Raw genomic sequence first — 18,355 nt, 5'->3', positions numbered from 1 at the left:
AGTTGATCAAAGCTCTTCAAATTGCTAGACAAGAGAAGGACCAAATATTTGCAAACTTTAGTGTGACAAATGTACATACATGTAGCAACTAGAGTACTTGCAGCCTGTCAGATGCCATGGCTGGGGTCAGGATAAACCTGCCTGTCTCAGGATAACTGCAGTTTGGGCCTAAGAGTGTTCTGTGGTTATGGCTCTGGTGCTTCACAGTGATATTTGGTGTTTTGTCTTCTAATGTGCTGCATTTTCCTTTTGCTAACAAGGTAGATACACCACACTGGGTATAATTTCTACATACATAACTCTTTCAGTTTACTTTTCATCACATTTCATATATCAGAAAAGATGTTTGCTTGCTTTCTACTCCCCTGTCATAGAGAAAAAACATAGTTTATCTCTTCTGGTGGACCATAACTTTCACTCTTTACTGTTACCATATGGATGACCTCTTTGATCTGAAAAACTTTGTGTAAAGACAGTGGCAGCTTCCCAAGCAGTATACAGAAATGCTGATACTGGCCCTGAGCCCCATATCCAGTTAGTGTTCTTGCTGTCTGTTGTGTCATCTTAGCCTTGCCCTTGGACCCTGGATTCTGCTTTTTATACAGGCAGGGAATTTAAGAGTACTTCAAATTTGCTGTTGTTTTAATAATTGTTTGAATGGATAATTACTCTGGTTTCTCAAGAATGGGCTTCTCCTTATATTATTTAGCTCTAGGCTTTCCCCTTTTTTTCCTCCCAATTTTCATCCTCTGCATTTTCATTCCTTTCCTCTATTTTTTCTCAGGATAAAACAATATGGGTCCTCTTTAGCATTTATATTCTGTGCAGCTTCTGGTAGTAGTCTGGAGCAGCAATTGATGCCTTGACACTTGGTTTTCCAATAGGGCAAGGCTGACAATTTTGTGTCAAAAGTGCTGAGAATATTTCAAGCTGTCCTGACTGTTATTGATGGTGAATGCCATCATTTATGGCATGTTTTAGTAATCAGTCTTTCTCAGGCTGATTTCATAAATGTAACACTGTTTTCCAGCATGTTTCAGTAGCATAGTGCTAAGTGCAGTTTTGTACCTTGACTAGTGTTAGGTTGCTGATTTGTCTCCATCTCCAGAGGAAGTCACCTGTCTCTATGGTCTCAGCATGAAGGCAGCATCCAGGATTGTTATTTTGCTGAACAGTTTACATATTAATACTTTGACTCAAAAGCTGACGTTTTTACAATTATGTAAGCATGAGTTTAAGAAAGAAGTACCTTATGCCCAGAATGTTACAGTTCTTTTAATTCAAAGTATTAGTATCATAAAACAGTTAAAGACTAATTTACTGAAGACTTCATTCTTTAACCCAGAGATGAACTGACAGATATGTTACTAACACTCTCACATAAGCTTAATTAGGGAAATTTGGCTCTAGAGTTTTGAATTTAATAGTAGTTTGTGTTCAGTTGGATGGCATTGGTGTTCTTATGAAGCTTCAATTTTCTAATATGTGTGTTCCAAAGGAGTCTATGCTCTGGTGGTTCTGGAATGCTTAATGAAGACACTCTTACTTCAAGTGGCTATAAATGAGTTTACAGTCTATGTCTTTGGGATTATTTTGGGACACTGAGTTCTTTCTGATTCAGAAATGCCTGATGGCCAAGTTATAACTATTGGGGTAATAAAATGTGATGTTTTATGTAGAGAGATTTATCAGGTATGTTGGTGTAGAGCATGTATATGTGTTTGCATCACTGGTATGTATAACTTGTACAAACTTAATCTTTAGGTATTTGTTTAAGGGGTTGGGTGTGTGATAGATTCTTCGAGATATTGCTCAATAACTTTTGAATGTATTCTTAATATTTACTGCCCTTTTGTATAATACATATAATTTATTGGGTGGTGAAATGCAAAAACATCCTTCATTCATCAGTTGAAAGCATTCTTAACTCTCTTCCCATTTTCCTTTTAAAACTATCTCAATTGCTGAGATCTGACATTAGCACCAGGTGGAAATCTTGAGAAGTTTCCTTATCTTGCACCCATTTAACTTCAGTTAAAAGTGGTGTCCTAATAACTTACCTCTCTTCTACTTGTCTGTTGAGAAACTTGTTTCAGGTGACAAAGTAAAAATTCATGAAAGATAAAGTGAGGACAAATCAGTGAACTTTGAACTTGCACATAAAACTAAGACGACTGACTGTCTGATGGTTTGTGATTTCCATTTTCTCTTGCTGTTAACATTTTCTTTACTTCAGTGGGTTGTAGTAGGTAATATGAGTTTATGGAACCAGTTTTAGCTGTCAAGACACTTTTGAACATTCTAACAATGTGGCAAAATGTATGTTTGGTTTTGGGGTGTTGATTTGTTGTTTTTGGTTTTTTAATAAGTAATTGTATATGTTATTATATATAATATATATGTTATTATAAGCAAGTGTAAAGTACAGGTTAACATACATTTCACTGGCAGAGAATATTAAAGAAGACTGAGAATTTTTTTTTTTAGTGAAAAACAAATTTCATTATTCAGCTTTCAATTTACAAATTAGCTGAGGAAAATGGCTTTAAAGATGCTACTGAAGAAGGGAAACGTTTTAAACAAAGTTTATAACACTACTGTTTGAGGAGTCATCTTCAGTGTGATTAGTGATTAGTGTAAGAATTGAGAAGTACTTCCTTACGTTCAAATGATGTGTTGGAAGTTCATTGCACTAAAAGATTAACTCTGTGATCTTAGACAAAGAAAGGTTTCTGCTAATTGCACTTTCCTAAGTAACTGAATTTTTTTAAATTGTTTTTTGAATTTGTTGAGTTTTTGTTCTTTAACATGATTTGAGAGTTCTGAGGAGGGGGACTTACGTCACTTAGCTTGCCAATGTTTTTCTCTGGCTTCCACAGTCATGTTTAATATCTTAGTTCAACAGCTCAAGTGATAACAGTTTTCTGGACAGGATTATTGCACCATTACATTCTAAAAAAGTTTGCCTGCCTTCATGTAGAAAGGAGCCTTACATTCCTGTGAGTTTATCACAAATTTCTAATGTTTTTTTAATAAAAAAACCATGTGCTTTAATGAAGTTTGAGAAACTGAATGGTGTCTTTGATTTAGGAAGAGTTGAACTTTCTCTTTAGGAGAAGAGTTGAACCCTTTAACGAGCTGTAGTGTTGGATGTTTCTGTGAGAAAGCTCTGCAGTCACAATTAGGTACTTGAATTCACTTTGCAGAAGTGAGTTTGTTCCTGTCAGGATTTTATTTTGGTTTGTGTAACAGATTGCTAACATTAGGCCCAAGAGTCCACTTATATTTAATAGGAAAGAAAGAGAATGTTTTTATAAGATACAGAGAGTCTCTTAATGTTATGTCTTTATAGCCTTGTGAAGTTTTCTCATGCATTTTTATTATGAACTCTAGTAATGTAGGTTATTTACAGAACATTTGATTTTCATATCCTGTAGTGAAATTTTGGTAGTACTTCACATGAAATATTTTTCTGTGCCTTTTCAATGTGGCCTGACTTTTAAGTTTCTTCATGGTATAGGTTTGTACAGCAGGTATCCCTTATAGTGTGACCCAGGAATCAGCATGAGTTCTTTGGTCATGTTTGGCATTGCTGCTGCAAGTTTAAAAGATCATTGTGATAAATACTGGGAAAGGTGATGTGTAATTTTTGTCCATTCCCAAGTGGTTACCCATATATTAATTTTGTTGTATGCCTGAGGTAGTACTTTAGTTTGTATTTAGTGTGTTTGAGCAGTAGGTGCACTGTTTAATCAGTAGGTGGTCTGTTTAATGCCTTCTGCTGCAGAAAATTAAGATCTAGCTCTGTTATTGCTGTCCTTGATAAAAAGAGGGGAAAAATAAGCTCTTGCTTCTGAGTTGTGGATTATACTATTTACACAAAGATAATAGAGAATACTAGTTGAATATCTTCAAGTAATGAATGTGTAGAGATGTTCAGGTACTGAACTCAACAGTGTTAAATACAGTGTGAAACGCTAGGGTGACTAATTTATCATTTTTGTTTTGTAGGAAATAGGCTCAAACATAAATGCAAATTTTGTGGTGCTTTACACCCACAGTGTTAGAGTATGCTTTTTAAAAGAAACCAATACTTCCCTTTTAACTGCCCTGTTTACATCTTCAGGAAGTTATGCAAATGGTTGTAGGTGTGTGGCTGCTTTTCTGTGGTGGTTTTTTTTTTTTTGTAGATTTTGTTTGGGTTGTTAAGGAGGAAAAGAATCAGTAGGTGTAGGAGACTTTTTGCGGGAGGGGAGGAGAACTCGCAGAATATGGTTCCATAAGATGCTGTCCTGTTTGGACTTGTCTCCCTGCTTCCAGAGCTAGGAGTTTGTACTTGTTCTTAGCTCTTTACCTCCCTGGTCTCAACACATTTGCTCCTAACCCTTATGCCAGTCTTGTCACCTTTCAGATTATTGTGATCTGTTCTGGTATGCCATTTTGACCAAAACTAACCAAACAAAAGGATTTTGTGACATTGTGTAATCTTGTTGAATCTTGGTGACAGACTTGACAAGCTTTAAAACTGTCAGAGAAGGTAATGGCTGTACAACCCAAAAGTGGAGAACATAAGGGAGCAATCAAGAGCAAGGGTAATGAGACTGCAGGTCTTTGGCAGCAGCAAACTAGCACAGCTTAACAGTCCAAGGAATCATACTGACAGTCTCTTTTTTGGTTCTTGTCATAAATTCATGAACTACAGATTTTGTTTGGAAGGCTGCAAAAGTAGGGCACACTTGAAAGCCTAGTCAGCTTTGTTCAGTTCTAGCAGTTGGCAGAGTTAGTTATGTGCAAACATACGAATTATGTGAGTTCGCCGACAAAATTACTGAAATGTTTGCAAATATTAAGTAATGTGACTGACACAGTGTAAAGAAACTACAGCACTGCAAATTCTCAACAGTTTTTTCAGCCTGCAGAATTTTGAGTTTTGACTTTGCCATTCGTCTTCTCAGGACTGTGAAGCATCCCAGCAGATTTAATGGACAAGAATTTGGTTAAGCATAATCCTGTGCAAACTTCAACTGGAACCCATTGGTTCTTCGGAGGATACATTTGCAATTGGTATCCATTGCACCTGTCCTGGCTGAGGAGAGTTCCTTTCTTCCTTAGTAGCGAGGGGTTCTGTCATTTGTGTCTAGCAGGGCATCTCATCATAGTAGTAATAGTGTAATGGCTAAAAGAATTTGTACACACTGCTGTGGCTGGTATGCCATGTTTACAGTTCCCTCCAGAAAAATTAACTGCAGGTTATGCTAATTAGACAAAACCTTAAACCCATGAAGAGAAAATACTTCTGAAGGAAAACTTTGAAATTTATGCAGCAGTTTTTTAGTGATTTGCTCAGTGAAACAGTCACCAGCATCTCAGATGGGTTTAGGAATGAAAATCTTGTGACATCAGAGAGCTGACTAGCTAATATAGTTTGTGCAGAGTGTTTTTTCTATAAATAATCAGAGAAGAACTCAAATGAAATGTGGCTGTTCTGAGTTTGTGGTATGTGATTTTGAATCCTGTGGAGAGATCACTTTTATAGTTTTGTAATTGATATTCTGTTTTTCAGAATAGAAAAGACTTTTAGAAGTCTCAACATATTTTTGTGGTCAGAAAAAAGTCAGAAGATCCTTATCCCCTTCACCCCCACATACCTATGAGTAACATGGTGACACAGCTAATCAGGTTATATCATTTGGGATAATTTAAAAAAAGCTTTTAAAATCATCCCTGGCACACATTCAGTTAATCTTGCAAAATAGAGTTGAAAAGAGAGCCTGAGGAGGATGGCCACATGAAAGGAGCTAGCACATGTATCTTTGTTACATAATGTTGGAATATTTTGCTTTTTTGGACTTGCAAAGCCTATATCTCAATCCTATAAAATTAGGAGACAGTCTTGGTCCTGGTATAATCTGTGAAGACTGTTGAATTAGGTCGCTAACATTTTGGCATTTTTGGATGAAAGGTGTTGATGAATAGCTGTATTTCCATTTTCTTTAGGTGATGTTTCTAAATTGAATGCAGCGAGTATTGGAGCATTAAAATAAGTAAAGAAGTTAGTCTTTTTTTAGAGTATTGTAAATATGGCTGAAGAATAACTTGCTATGGAGTACTAAACTAATGCCATTTTGTGTGAATTTAAATGTCAGGCAAGATGTAAATTGTGAAATATTGTAACTTCAGATTAATTTGGGATCAGTTAATTTAGCCTTGGTACGGTCACCTCGTTGAAATGACTGTGTTGTATACATACCAGTACACATGAAAGTTTCCTATTACTACTATGTTTTACATAGTGAAACAGTAGCAAGCACTGACATTATAAGTGACATGCTAAAAAATATGGGGGTTAAAATGAGACCAGAATGCAAGAGCCTGAGCTAGCAAGGCCACAGGATCAAGGGGGGTTGGAGGAACCTTACTAGAGAACTAAAATAGCAGCAGTGTTTTTAATTTCACAGGGAATATAACCACAGTTTAAAGTGAGGAGAGGCATATTTACTTTCAAGACAATAAAAGCTGAAGTCTTAACCCAGTGAATGGGTGATAAGAAATTACTGTCTTGTTATCATGCTTCTGGCTGTCCTGTGAGATCTGTTAACAATCCCTGGAATTCTAGGAATTTCTTCATTTGTTACGCTTGAAGGTTTCTAAACATTTTTAAAACTGCTAATTTCAGGTAACTCCTTTTTTCTCATACTGTTATGTCATATTTTCAATGCAGCTTGTAGGCATCTATGTTATCCACTCATATCTATATATAAAGAATTGTTTTTTTTCACAGGGATTATTGGTGCTAAAGACTTGATTAGAATTGAGTATTCAAATGTATGCATAGTTGTAGCCTATTAATGTAAGCCATGGTGGGATGCTAGGGTGGGATGTCAGTGTGCTTTTTTGGGGTGATGTAGGTGTCAGACCGTTTAACGAGCTGTAGTGTTGGATGTTTCTGTGAACTCTCCTTTGAAACAGCTTTGGGGTTTTTTTCAGGTTTTCATTAATTGCTGCAGAGACTGCCCTCTGCTGTGCTCCTCACCACACTTTAGGGCTTGTCAGCATAACTATGTTGAAGCTTTATCAAGGATACAAAACACGAACAGAAGCTAGAACCTAAACACTACATTACGGAAATGTAAAATATACTTAACTGACCCAGCAAGTTTTTAAACTTTTTGTTTAGCTGTGACTTTTAGCAATAAGCTTCTTGAAATTGGTTCTAGTTTGTTTCTGTTGTCATTCCCTCTCACCCCAGCTGAAACTTTATTCTCTTCCCTGTCCATTTTTCATTTGATCTAAAAAGCAGAAATTAATGATGTGTAAGTGGTGGTGTATATTTAAAACAAAGGGAATTGTGGTATATGTTTGTTCTTAGTGTTTTCAACAATTGTTTCAAATCTCAGTCAATTTAGGAAGCACTTTGATTGTGTAACTGAAAAGGAAAAGGTGTTGATAAATGTAGTAGAAATATTTGTTACAACTAGAGAAAGCTTCATGTGGAATGATTCTGTGCTATCATGTGACTGGTTTGACCTGTGCTATCAATTTTAGCTGATTAAAGGAGCTCGCTGCTGCTATACTAACCAAGGAAGGCTGCTGCCAATAGAACATGTAGCATTTGTCTTTCACAGTGAGATGGGCAGGAATTTAAATAAGTCTTAATTGTTCCTCCCTCTTCATACAACTGCTGCAAAGGTATCTTGCATATATTTTACTGCAAAGATGCAGTGGCTGAAAGAGGTCTGAGTGAGGTGGCTGCTGATTGACATGATGTACGTCTCTTACTGGTGCCTGTTTTTCATGGAAAACACTTTGTTCATATCTGTTTTGTAGGCAGTTGCCTTGTGTCTTTTGAAGTTGATAGTGTAGGCCCATTCTCGAGCTGTGACTTTGATTGGTGACATTGCATTAACAGATAAACAAGCCTAATAGAATCTCATGTCTTATACAGACCACAGTTCTTAGCTGTAATACTACTGTAATACAAAAACGTGCTTATAATGTCCTAGGTTTGCAGGCTGTGCAGTTTATTTATACCATTTATAAAATGGCATCAACAAGTGGTGTAAGGTTAGTGGAATCTAAACTTAGCATCTGAATTTTCAGTTTCCTCAATTTCTCTGTACTTTAATGCTGAAAATTAATGTTGCTATTGTTCTAGTACAGATATAACTTACAAACTGCTAACAATGAAAAACATAACTTACAAACTGCTAACAATGAAAATAATGATCAATTTGAGGGTTTAGCACTTTTTGCTGCTGATCCAAGTATCTTGCACGTTTAAGTGTGTATGGAATGCTAAAACCTCTTGGCATGTCTGAGAGCCCTTTGAAATTCACAAGTTGTACTGAGTTACTGTTCTTGACAGGTGTTATAATGAACCCTGTTATGAAGTTATTAAAAGAAGTGTCACTTGGATATTAAAGGAAGAGTTTGCTTCCAATGCTAAAGTCTATGCTAGACTATCTAGTTAAGGAAAGAATAGTTTAAATAATAGTAATATTAGACTGAAAAAACAAACAGTCCCAGAGGAGTAATTCTCTTGAACATGTTGCAAAGCTAGTGTAATTTTTTTTAAATTACAGCTTTTTTTAATAAATTAAAGAAAATAAGTATCAAGTTGTCATAAATTTTGTAACTTCTACTTATTTTTGCAAAACATCAGTTTGCTCCAGGCTGTACCAATTATTTCAGGTACTATTAATAGTCATAGGAAATATCTGCGAAGTATTTTCTGTCATAAACTCTAATCTTTAACTCTCATCAAGTAGTGGTAGTTGACTTTATGCTGTGCAATGTGGTTTGTGTTGTGTTTTCCTTTATGTAATTGCCTTCCAAGTCTCCTATTCTTGAAGATTTACTGAAATACCATTGAAGTAAAAATGGCACACAGGAGATTATGCAAGAAAAGCTGGGAATTATTTATTATTTTCCTACATCAAGGTTCCATTTGTAGAATTATTGAAGTGTTTTACTTTGTTACTTTGTGATTTTTATGACTTAAGTTTTGCTTGCCTCGAATCTAAGGTACTCAGTAAAAATACCAGAAGACACACTATTATGTGAGCTATTAATAATACAGGGCAGAGATCTGTTGCATAGTTTTATGCTCATATTTTATTAGTAGTTCAGATATCAGGAAACATCTTCTTTGTGATTTTAATCTAATTTCTAATCTACTTTAGCAACCTAGAATTCATCTTCCAGTTGTTTTTAATGAATATTTTAATATACCATGTCTGTTCTAGTATATGGCTTTAAGGTGATGTTAAATCCTTGCACTGTGCTAATGTTTAATATATATTTCTTGTGTTTATATTAAAATTACAAATGTAGGTTGGGCTTTCATACACTAATCTACCAAAACTAATGAAATGTCACTGGAGGTAAGCACTGAACTTCCTTGCAGTCATTCAGAATTTGAAGCTTTAATGAATTTTAAAAAGGGAACTATCGGGTCTAATCATACTTCTAGCACTGAAAGAATTTTAAACACTGCTGAAATGTAACACAAAACCTCAGCCTCCAGAAAATGTCATTTTGGCTCTTTGGAAGTTGCTGAAGCAAAACAAATTTAATTTTACTGTACAGAATTTAGTTGTTAAAGTAATTAAGATTGCTATGCACACCAGCCAGAGTCCCCAGGAAGCAAGTGAATACTTAAACCACCTTACAGCACTTCTATTTCAGTCTCTGTCAGTATATATTTTATTCTAGCATCTTCCTTGAACACCAAGATGATTTCATTTACATATGTTTATTCTTTTACAGAGCTTTTGGGGTCTGTGCTTTGTTTAGTGTATTCAGGGTGTTTAAAAAGATGATAGAAGCCTGACATTATTAGCTGTATGAAGAATGGTGGTTTGTAAAACACAGTATTTTTGAGAATAGCATGTATAGTTACCAAGACGTTCTTGTGTTTTTTCTTTAATTTTGGTGTTAAGAACTCACTTCAGAAATATGGTTTGCTTGCTGTTCATAGTTACATCCCAGCCAGAATTTTATATGATGCCAGAGTGAATGAAGTGCTATTTTTTAATAGCTGTGCTAACACTATCAGTTTTTAGAAACCTTCCTCTGGAGGCCAAAAATGTAATCTGTGAAGAAGAGATTTTAAATTATTCTCTCCAGGACTGTGTTGGTAGGACTAGTGATACGAAGATGGACAGAGAGAGCCATAAATCTGCTTTATTTTGGAAAGCTCTATGTGTCATGGGGAAACACTACTATTGTCCAGTTAGATATTGGCAGTTGAAAGCAAGATGGTCAAAGCCATGATTTAACCCTATTAAACTGTGAGCAGTCAAGCTGTTTAACAGACCTTTGTACATATCTAGAAAGTAGAGAAACTGCTACTACCAAGTTCTGAAGTGGAAAGGAATTTTCTTAATTACAGATTTTACCATATAGATTGTACATATGAAATAGTAAAAAATTAGTGGTTTTAAGTCTGTACATTTTCCTCCATAGTACTAAATAATAATCTGGGAAAATAAGCTTCTCTTGGGCTGAAAATCTGTTTTATCAGATAATCCACCATTTGCAGAGAACAGATTTGGTGCAGCAACCTTCCCTTGTTGTTGTTATCACAGAATTTTTAAATTGCAAAAGAAACCTTCAGAAAGAAATCAAGAGAACAGTTTCTTAAATTATTTGTCTTAAGATTTTTGATGCTGTGCATATTGGTTAAAATAAAAATTTTCTCTTCCTGGTAACTCCCTTAAGCTGAATCTTATTTTTAACCTCAATTATACCACACCTTAATTTGTGAACCAAATTAAAGATTTTATCAATGTAATCTTTTACATTCTGCATCCTTAGGATCATTGTGTAGAGGGACTTGAGAGCTGATCTGGTGGGGTGTTTTTTCCTTTCATTTCCTTTTTTACTTCATTTGTTGCAGTTAGACAATAGTATTTTTTCAAAGCAGTTGGATATGAGGATTTGTGATGTCCGATGCTGACCTGAGACAACAGGAAGAAGGAGAGTGGCTTAGGTTTGGAAGGGGTCATCCATTATCAGTAATTCTTTGATTAAAGGAAGTTGTTCAGCATTCCAGACTTGCAGCATGCCTTTGCTTTTATGGATTACCAACTAGTTATAGCTAGAGGTCAGGTTTTTGTGTATTTGGTTTGGTGTTTCCATAAAGTCCAATTTTAGTTTGCCTGATAACATGATATTTTGTATCATCTTTTGTATAATCTGAGTGTGATTCTTTTGCTGTACTGTTTATTGCTGGCTTTAGAAGTATCTAGCTTTATGGGACACCAGAAATACTTTTTATTTAAAATTCCAAAACTCTTAAATTGTCGTTGTAGTTTTCTGACTATTGCTTTTAAAGTGTGACTGCAAGAGAGCTCCAATTTTCTGTAGCTTTTGTTTCTTTTTTATTTGATCGACTCAGAAATTGAATACTGAAAGTAGGCAGCTATTATCAAAGGTGACTTAAATGTCTTGGTACCCCGTTCAAAGAATTTATATGACCTTTGTGTCTTGTTTATGCTGAAAACAGTTTATATTGAAAATGTGAGCAGTGTTACTAAGGGTGCCTGTTATTCCAGACTATATTTTGGTTTCTCATGTCTTCAGTTCACATTGTTAAACTAAAGAGATTTTAAATCTTCTCACTGTATACACATATACAAGTTTTTGGTGTGCCATTTTTGTAGCTGGCACTTGAAATTTAATGGAGGATATGTAGCTAATCCCACTGTAAATGTTCTTGACCAGTTCATAAGCATTGGCCATCAACTCAATTTTCTGATAATTCTTTCACTGGAGAGTGTGACATCGTTTAACTTACACATGATTGAGTGTAAAATTGTGTTTTACTTCTTGCAGGTCCTCACACCCTGTTCTTGACTTTTTTAGTGCTGATTAAATGGATAATATTCATCCCCTCAGTACCTTCTTCATTGTTTTGGCACCTGTTGGTTGTACCCTATAGACTCAGGAATGTGTGTTATCTTTCAGCTTGTCAGAGTTGAAAAGAGATGAAGGTAGCTTTGAAAAGGGTCAGTGTTCAGACAAGCTATGGCCAGTACAACTTGAATTAAAAAGAATTTGAATTATCTTCCATCCACAGTTAAAATAGTGGTCTTTGCAATTTTACTGTTTCTAATGAGGCTTCCTTTTTGGGGATTGGTATTTCTTTACAGAGAAGTTGCCTTTTCAGAAGGGGAAGTGTAGCTTTCTGAGGATCATTTTGCTAAATTTTTATCCACCTTTCTCTGACTTTCACAGAACATTTTTTAAAGTGGTGCTTTATATAACCCTGTCTAAATGCTAATTTTATGTAGTTTTATTCTTTGAAAAGCTGTTCTAAACTGGGCACTAACTGAAGGCTTTACAGGCACTGAGTAATTGTGGGGTACTTGCAGTGCTAGCCTCAGTACCATGCAGTTTTTGATCGGCTTTTTTTGCCTAGTTTTTTTTCTGAATGTGTGAATGTGGAGCTCTGGATGTTGAGCATATCAGTGGAGTGCAATTAAGTGTCTTTTAAGGTCAAAAAAGAATTTTTAGTACTACAGAAATGCTTTAATTTAATTTTCTTCTTGGGAGGGTTTTAGTAATAGCTATTTTAGTAGCAGGGGCTAGACAGGAAACAGATAAAGGAAATAATTGTGTTGTTGCTGTATGTTGTGTTCTACTCCTTATGAAAAGTGAAAAACTCTACATATTTAGAATTGCAAGTTGGCAAAAACTTGTGTAGGAGTTTCTATTGCTGTTCCTCCCAAACAGAACTATAGACTTTTAATTTTCAGCTTAATTACAACATAAACATCCTTCCCTTCCTCCTCCAAACATAAACATTTGGTGTAAGAATGTTGGTGATTTTGGGTTTTGGTTTTTTGGTTTTTGTTTTTTTTTGTCTTATTGCTTCCAGTATGTAATAAAACTTAAGAGATATTTCCTATTATTTCCTTTCAGTAAATTTGAAAAAAGCGATAAAATGTACCTTGAAAAATTAAGTGTATTGGTAATATGGTATGCAAATATTTGTTAATTTTATGACCTTTTAATTGGACAGATTGCAGATAACGTATCACTGACAGAAAGGCAATGTGGTATAAGACACACAGTTGCATGTGTTACGTTTAAGACATGAGTGGTTATATTTATTAGAACACCTAAGCTCTTTAGCCTGAATCATCAGGAATAAGAAATCAGATTAAGGTGTGTGTAGTATAGTGGAATGTCATACTTGACTGTAGAAATTAATTATTATTCTCTGTCAAATCTGAATGTCTGTACTCCTACACAGGGATTTTAACTCTTGTGTTTAATCCTTCCTGCTTTAATGCATACCTATAGGAAGTATTAACAGTAGCTACTAACCAGAATTGTCCAAACCCTTATCCTTAGGACTTTATCTGTACTTGGAATTGTGTAAGTGCAGCTCCTGTCTGCTTTAGATAGTATCTCTCAGATACCTGTCTTCTCTGAATCCAGGAAGCAATGTTTACATAAAATGCCTCAATTTATAAACAATAAATGCAAATATCTTTATTTGTGCTTAGCATACTCAACTTCTTATGAACCTGATGTTTATAACAAGTTTTTCATAGTGTTTGTAGGATTGTAAGCATGGTTTGCATTGGAATTTTTCAGAATGAAAGTACAAATGAAGGCTTGAGTGAGAGCTCTCAGAAAACTGCTTATTTGCAGTTGTATTAAGTACAGAATCACCATGGTTTTCACTGGGGAATACAAGAGATTTTAACATCAGTTTGAACACTGCTCCTTTTCTAACATTGGCACCTGAAGTTCACCAAAATACGTGAAATAGATTTTTGAGGGTTCTATAGTTCTTAGTAGGGAGAGAACCACTGTGTAAATTTGGACACAAAGTTCCATTGTTCTGGTGCCTGGGGATCTTAGGTGTTTTCTTATTGGTCCAATTACTCACTAATTTCTTTTCTTTTGAATTTCTGTCATTAGATTTTCCTCCTGGATGCCTCTTCAAGCATCTTGTGATGGAAGGGAAATATTTTTGAATTTATAATGGATTTTACACAATATCGTAACACAAACTGGCCTAATAGCAGCATTTTGGTTTGAAGAGAATAAGCGTAATTACAAATAATCATGACAACTTCTCATATGAATGGACATATCACAGAAGATTCTGACAATGAAGCAAAAAATGTGGATCTTGTGTCTCTTGAGGAACCTCAGAAGCACAGAGAAATGGCTGTTGACTGCCCTGGGGACCTGGGCTCCAGGATGATGCCCATGCGGCGCAGTGCTCAACTAGAGCGAATCCGTCAGCAACAGGAGGACATAAGGCGCAGACGAGAAGAAGAGGGAAGGAAACAAGAACTGGACCTTACTGCTTCCATGAGGCTAAAGAAACTAGCACAAATTCCTCCTAAAACTGGAATAGATAACCCAATATTTGACACAGAAGAAGGGATTGTTTTGGAGAGTCCTCATTACACTGTGAAAACACTAGGTAGGTAAAATGCAATGAGTGTGCTAAGAGAGTAAAGATTGATTTGATATTAACGCTCTTTTAGGCCACTGAAAACCTGATTTAGCTAATTTTTCATAAACAGATTTAAAGTCTTCTGGTCCTTTAGATTTGTGTTGGTTTGGGGTATTTTTATTTAGCCAAACATCAGGCTATCATCAGACTTTTCAAAACTGATCCATTTGGGGAACAGTTAAGTATCTTGTGGATAATAATTAATTCAGTTAATGTCTCTATCTTCTTATGGCTGGGAAAAACCATCTAAGTAATACGTAATTTTATGATGTTTGTTGAACTTTAGACCAGAATAAGGAGGGAATAAACACAAATCATCATTTAAAATAAAAAAGTTGCTGAGGAGAAACATGCTACTGCTTTTTTCCCATTCTGTCTTGCATTATCAGTTGCCACCTAATATAAATGTCACACCAATAGGTCTCTTAAAGTATTGGTGTTGATAATGAAAATCTGCTTAGGCATTGATGAAAATGTAATGTTAATAATTTTTGAAGAAATGGATGCTGCAGTTTTTCATTTCATAGTTGTCATTGTTTTAACTATGCTTGTTTAGAGAAAGTTTCTAACCTTTCTTCCTCAAACATAAGTATTTTAAATAAAATGTGTCACTGGAGTGAAAAAGATGCACTGGGAATCTGTGGGAGTCCAGTTCAGATTTCCAAATCCATACCAGTTCAGAGATCCAGATTGCTGTAAAAAGGCAGTCTTTTTCTCTGGGCTACAGTGAAGTTTCTTGGTTTGTTTTTTGGGGTTTTTTTTCCCAATTGGCTGTTAGTTGAGAATACAGAATGAAAAATAGCTATGAACTTGCTAATTTCTTCTTTTTTACTACATCTCTAGTATTTGTGTGTCTGAGCAGCAGTTGTGCTAAAGACATGTCTCTGCTTCATAACCTCTGGTAATCCTTATTGTACAAATCCCTCTTTAGGAAAATTTAGATTGAAAGGGTCATCGGGAAGTCATCCTGTTCAACCTCCTGTGGAGAGCAGGGTCAGTTACAAATAAGTAAAAAGGGTGTACCTTTTTTAGTGCATGGCTTGTCAGCTGAGAGATCTGTTTGTAAGAAGCAGATTCTGTAGTTAACTTTATAAAGTGTTAGGTATTTGATTGTAAAATTCTCTCCTTAGAGGGAATGCAAAGCAGAAGATACAAAAATGGATGTCAAACAGTAGAAGTGTCCTCAGTTGGGACTTGCTTAGCCACAGCAGCCAAAAGCTGTGAAGACTGCTAGAGGAATTGGAAATTGAAACTGAAGAAGGGAGGAAAGAGTGACTTGGAATTAGAAAGCTGGGGGTTGGTTTCATGCTGGAGGTGCTGAGATCATGGAGGGAGGATTGGTGCAAGCCAATGGGCAAAGCAGCTACCCATGGAAGCTGGTAGGGATGAGGAGTAACATACATCAGTCTGACATGCTTGAGAACCAGCTAGGAGCTGGTGTAGACTGAACCTGTTTGAATAGGAGAAATAACAGTGAAGAAATTACTGTGATGATGAAAGGTGGGTTTTAAAATCTCTCAGTGGGGAATTTAGAAGGGTACAAGCTGTGGGAGAAGCTGAGGGGTTGTCAAAGTACTTGTGAAAAGCTGGAAAGAGAAAATTGGCTCAGCAAGAATAGAAGATGGGAATTTGGTATTGAATAGAAGCTAGGATTCTTTGAATACTAGGTGTAAGAGGAGAAATGCCAAACATCAGGGACAAGAAGACTATAGAAGTGTGTGTATGGAAAGAGGTAAATTAGGAAATAGTACATGGTATAAGGTGCATTTTGAAGAAGAATGACTAGGTGACTTTGTCTACTTTTGTAATTGAAGTTTGGGTTTTGTCATCTGGATCAGTAAACTTAAGATTTGGCAAGAGAGGATTTATAGTTCAGTATTCCAAGAGCCAGCAGTGTCGTGGTGGCCAGGAAGGCCAATGGGATCCTGGGCTGCCTTAGGAAGAGCATTGGCAGCAGGTCAAGGGCTCTACTCAGCCCTGGTGAGGCCTGACCTGGAGTGCTGTGTCCATTTCTGGGCTCCTCAGTAACAGAAAGACAGGGATCTGCTGGAGCTGGTCTAGTGAAGGGCAATAAGAGAGCACTTCTTCTGGGGTGAGGGAGCTGGGCCTGTTCAGCCTCAAGAAGAGATGGCTGAGAGGGGACCCTCATCAAGGTCTGTCAGTATCTGAAGGGAGGGTGTCAGAGGATGGATCCAGGCTCTTCTTGGTGGTGCCAAGGAATAGGACAAGAGGCAATGGGCAGAAAGTGATGCACAGGCAGTTCCACCAGAACATGAGGAAGAACTTCCTTACTGTGTGGGTGATTGAGCACTGGAACAGATTGTTCAGAAAGGGTGTGGAGTCTCCCACACTGGAGATATTCAAGAACTGTCTGGGCACAATCCTGTGCCATGTGCTCTAGGGTGACCTTGTTTGAGCAGAGAGATCAGACCAGATGACCCACTGTGGTCCCTTCCAACCTTACCCACTGTGTGATTCTGTGATTAAGAGTAATGCTTTTGATTATACACAATTATGATGTTGAATTGTTGCAAACATCAGAAAAAATAGTTTTAAATAAAACACTTTTATTATAAAAAGAATAGGTTTTTTAACCTATATGGTCCTAAAGATCTGTATTCAGTCACTAGTGTTGTCAAAAACTGAGTTAAAGTTCAAATTCAGTGAAGTGCTTCTGCAGTAACTTGAACTCTTAGAAAATTTCCTTCTACTCTTAAGTATGTCCTTTTTCCAGTTTCTGCGTTAACCGTTCTAACATTTGTAACACAAAATCTGGCTCTTCCCTCTTTCCACTTTTACTGTCCAGGTTGAAGTGCTTAGTCACATTCACAAATCTCTGAGATTAGGAAGACCCCAAATAGTGAATTACAGAGATGTTTAACTATCCTTCTTCGGTATTTTTTAAAATACTGATTTTAATTTTGATTTTGTGTGTATGTGTGTTAATCCTTAGAACTTTTCCTGAAGATACATCTTTTAAGTAAGAATATTGATCTGTGTGCCTTGTATTTTTAGTTTGGAAAATGTTTTGTAAGTGCCAGTGTCTAATTTGGCAGATCCTTGCCAAGTCTTTAATGTTTTTATCACGATAAAAGAAAGCAGACTAGATTAAAGAATTTGGAATTTATATATAAAAATAAAGCAGGAGATTTAACTGAAAGAATTTTAAAGGGCATGTTTGTTATCAAAACAGTATATGGTTTAGACAGCTGTTTAAATGGAAATAGTAGTCTGCACCTAGCAGATGTGCATGTAAGTATTTACTGGCTTTTCACAGCAATATGCTTCCATAAAATGTAGATGTCTTTGGTTTTTTACAGTTCATTCAGCTAATTTAGTTAAATGAGTAACTGACATTTCATGGACGTAAACCTTTCCAAAGTAACCCTTTCTGGTGACAGTGGTGACCTTTTTTTTGTTTATTTTTTGTTTGTTTTTGTTTTTTAGCTGCCTATTTTTTTCTTTTATACCTTAGCCAAAACTTTTTATAAATATCTTAAGAATAACATTTCTGAAATATTGTTTTACCTTAAGCTACTTTTCCTAGCCATGTGATTCAAGTTATATTTGAAGCATTAAAGTGCTAGTACCAGCACGTAGTTTACAGAGAAGTCTGGGAATGAAGACTTTGATACTGATGTATAATAAAGCCTATCTTCTTAAATCTGCTCTTCTTAACTTTTGTTTAAGGTGATAAAAAACATCTATCTTCTTTTCTTCATTTTCTAAAACTAGCATGTTAAGCTGTGACTGCACATCCTCCCCTGCAGTTGCATACTTTTGCCGTGGCAGTCTTTTGATTAATGTGTATATTCTCACAGTGCTCAGTCACATTCCAGCCATTTCATAGTCTAATGGAAAAAGGCTGCA

General features: G+C 36.0%; 1 protein-coding gene across 1 annotated transcript in view; it reads left to right on the top strand.

Annotated features, from left to right (window-relative positions):
* The window catches only part of MPP5 (membrane palmitoylated protein 5), a 54,141-nt gene that overhangs the window by 12,816 nt on the left and 22,970 nt on the right, over positions 1-18,355 (top strand). Inside the window, exon 2 of the mRNA XM_015631144.3 lies at positions 13,939-14,452. Coding sequence (XP_015486630.1) covers positions 14,086-14,452 — 367 coding nt within the window. The 5' untranslated portion in view covers positions 13,939-14,085. The remainder of the gene's footprint in view (positions 1-13,938; positions 14,453-18,355) is intronic.

This window comes from Parus major, chromosome 5 (assembly GCF_001522545.3).
Source record: "Parus major isolate Abel chromosome 5, Parus_major1.1, whole genome shotgun sequence".
NCBI lineage: Eukaryota > Metazoa > Chordata > Aves > Passeriformes > Paridae > Parus > Parus major.
This window is presented reverse-complemented; position numbering and strand designations above follow the sequence as displayed.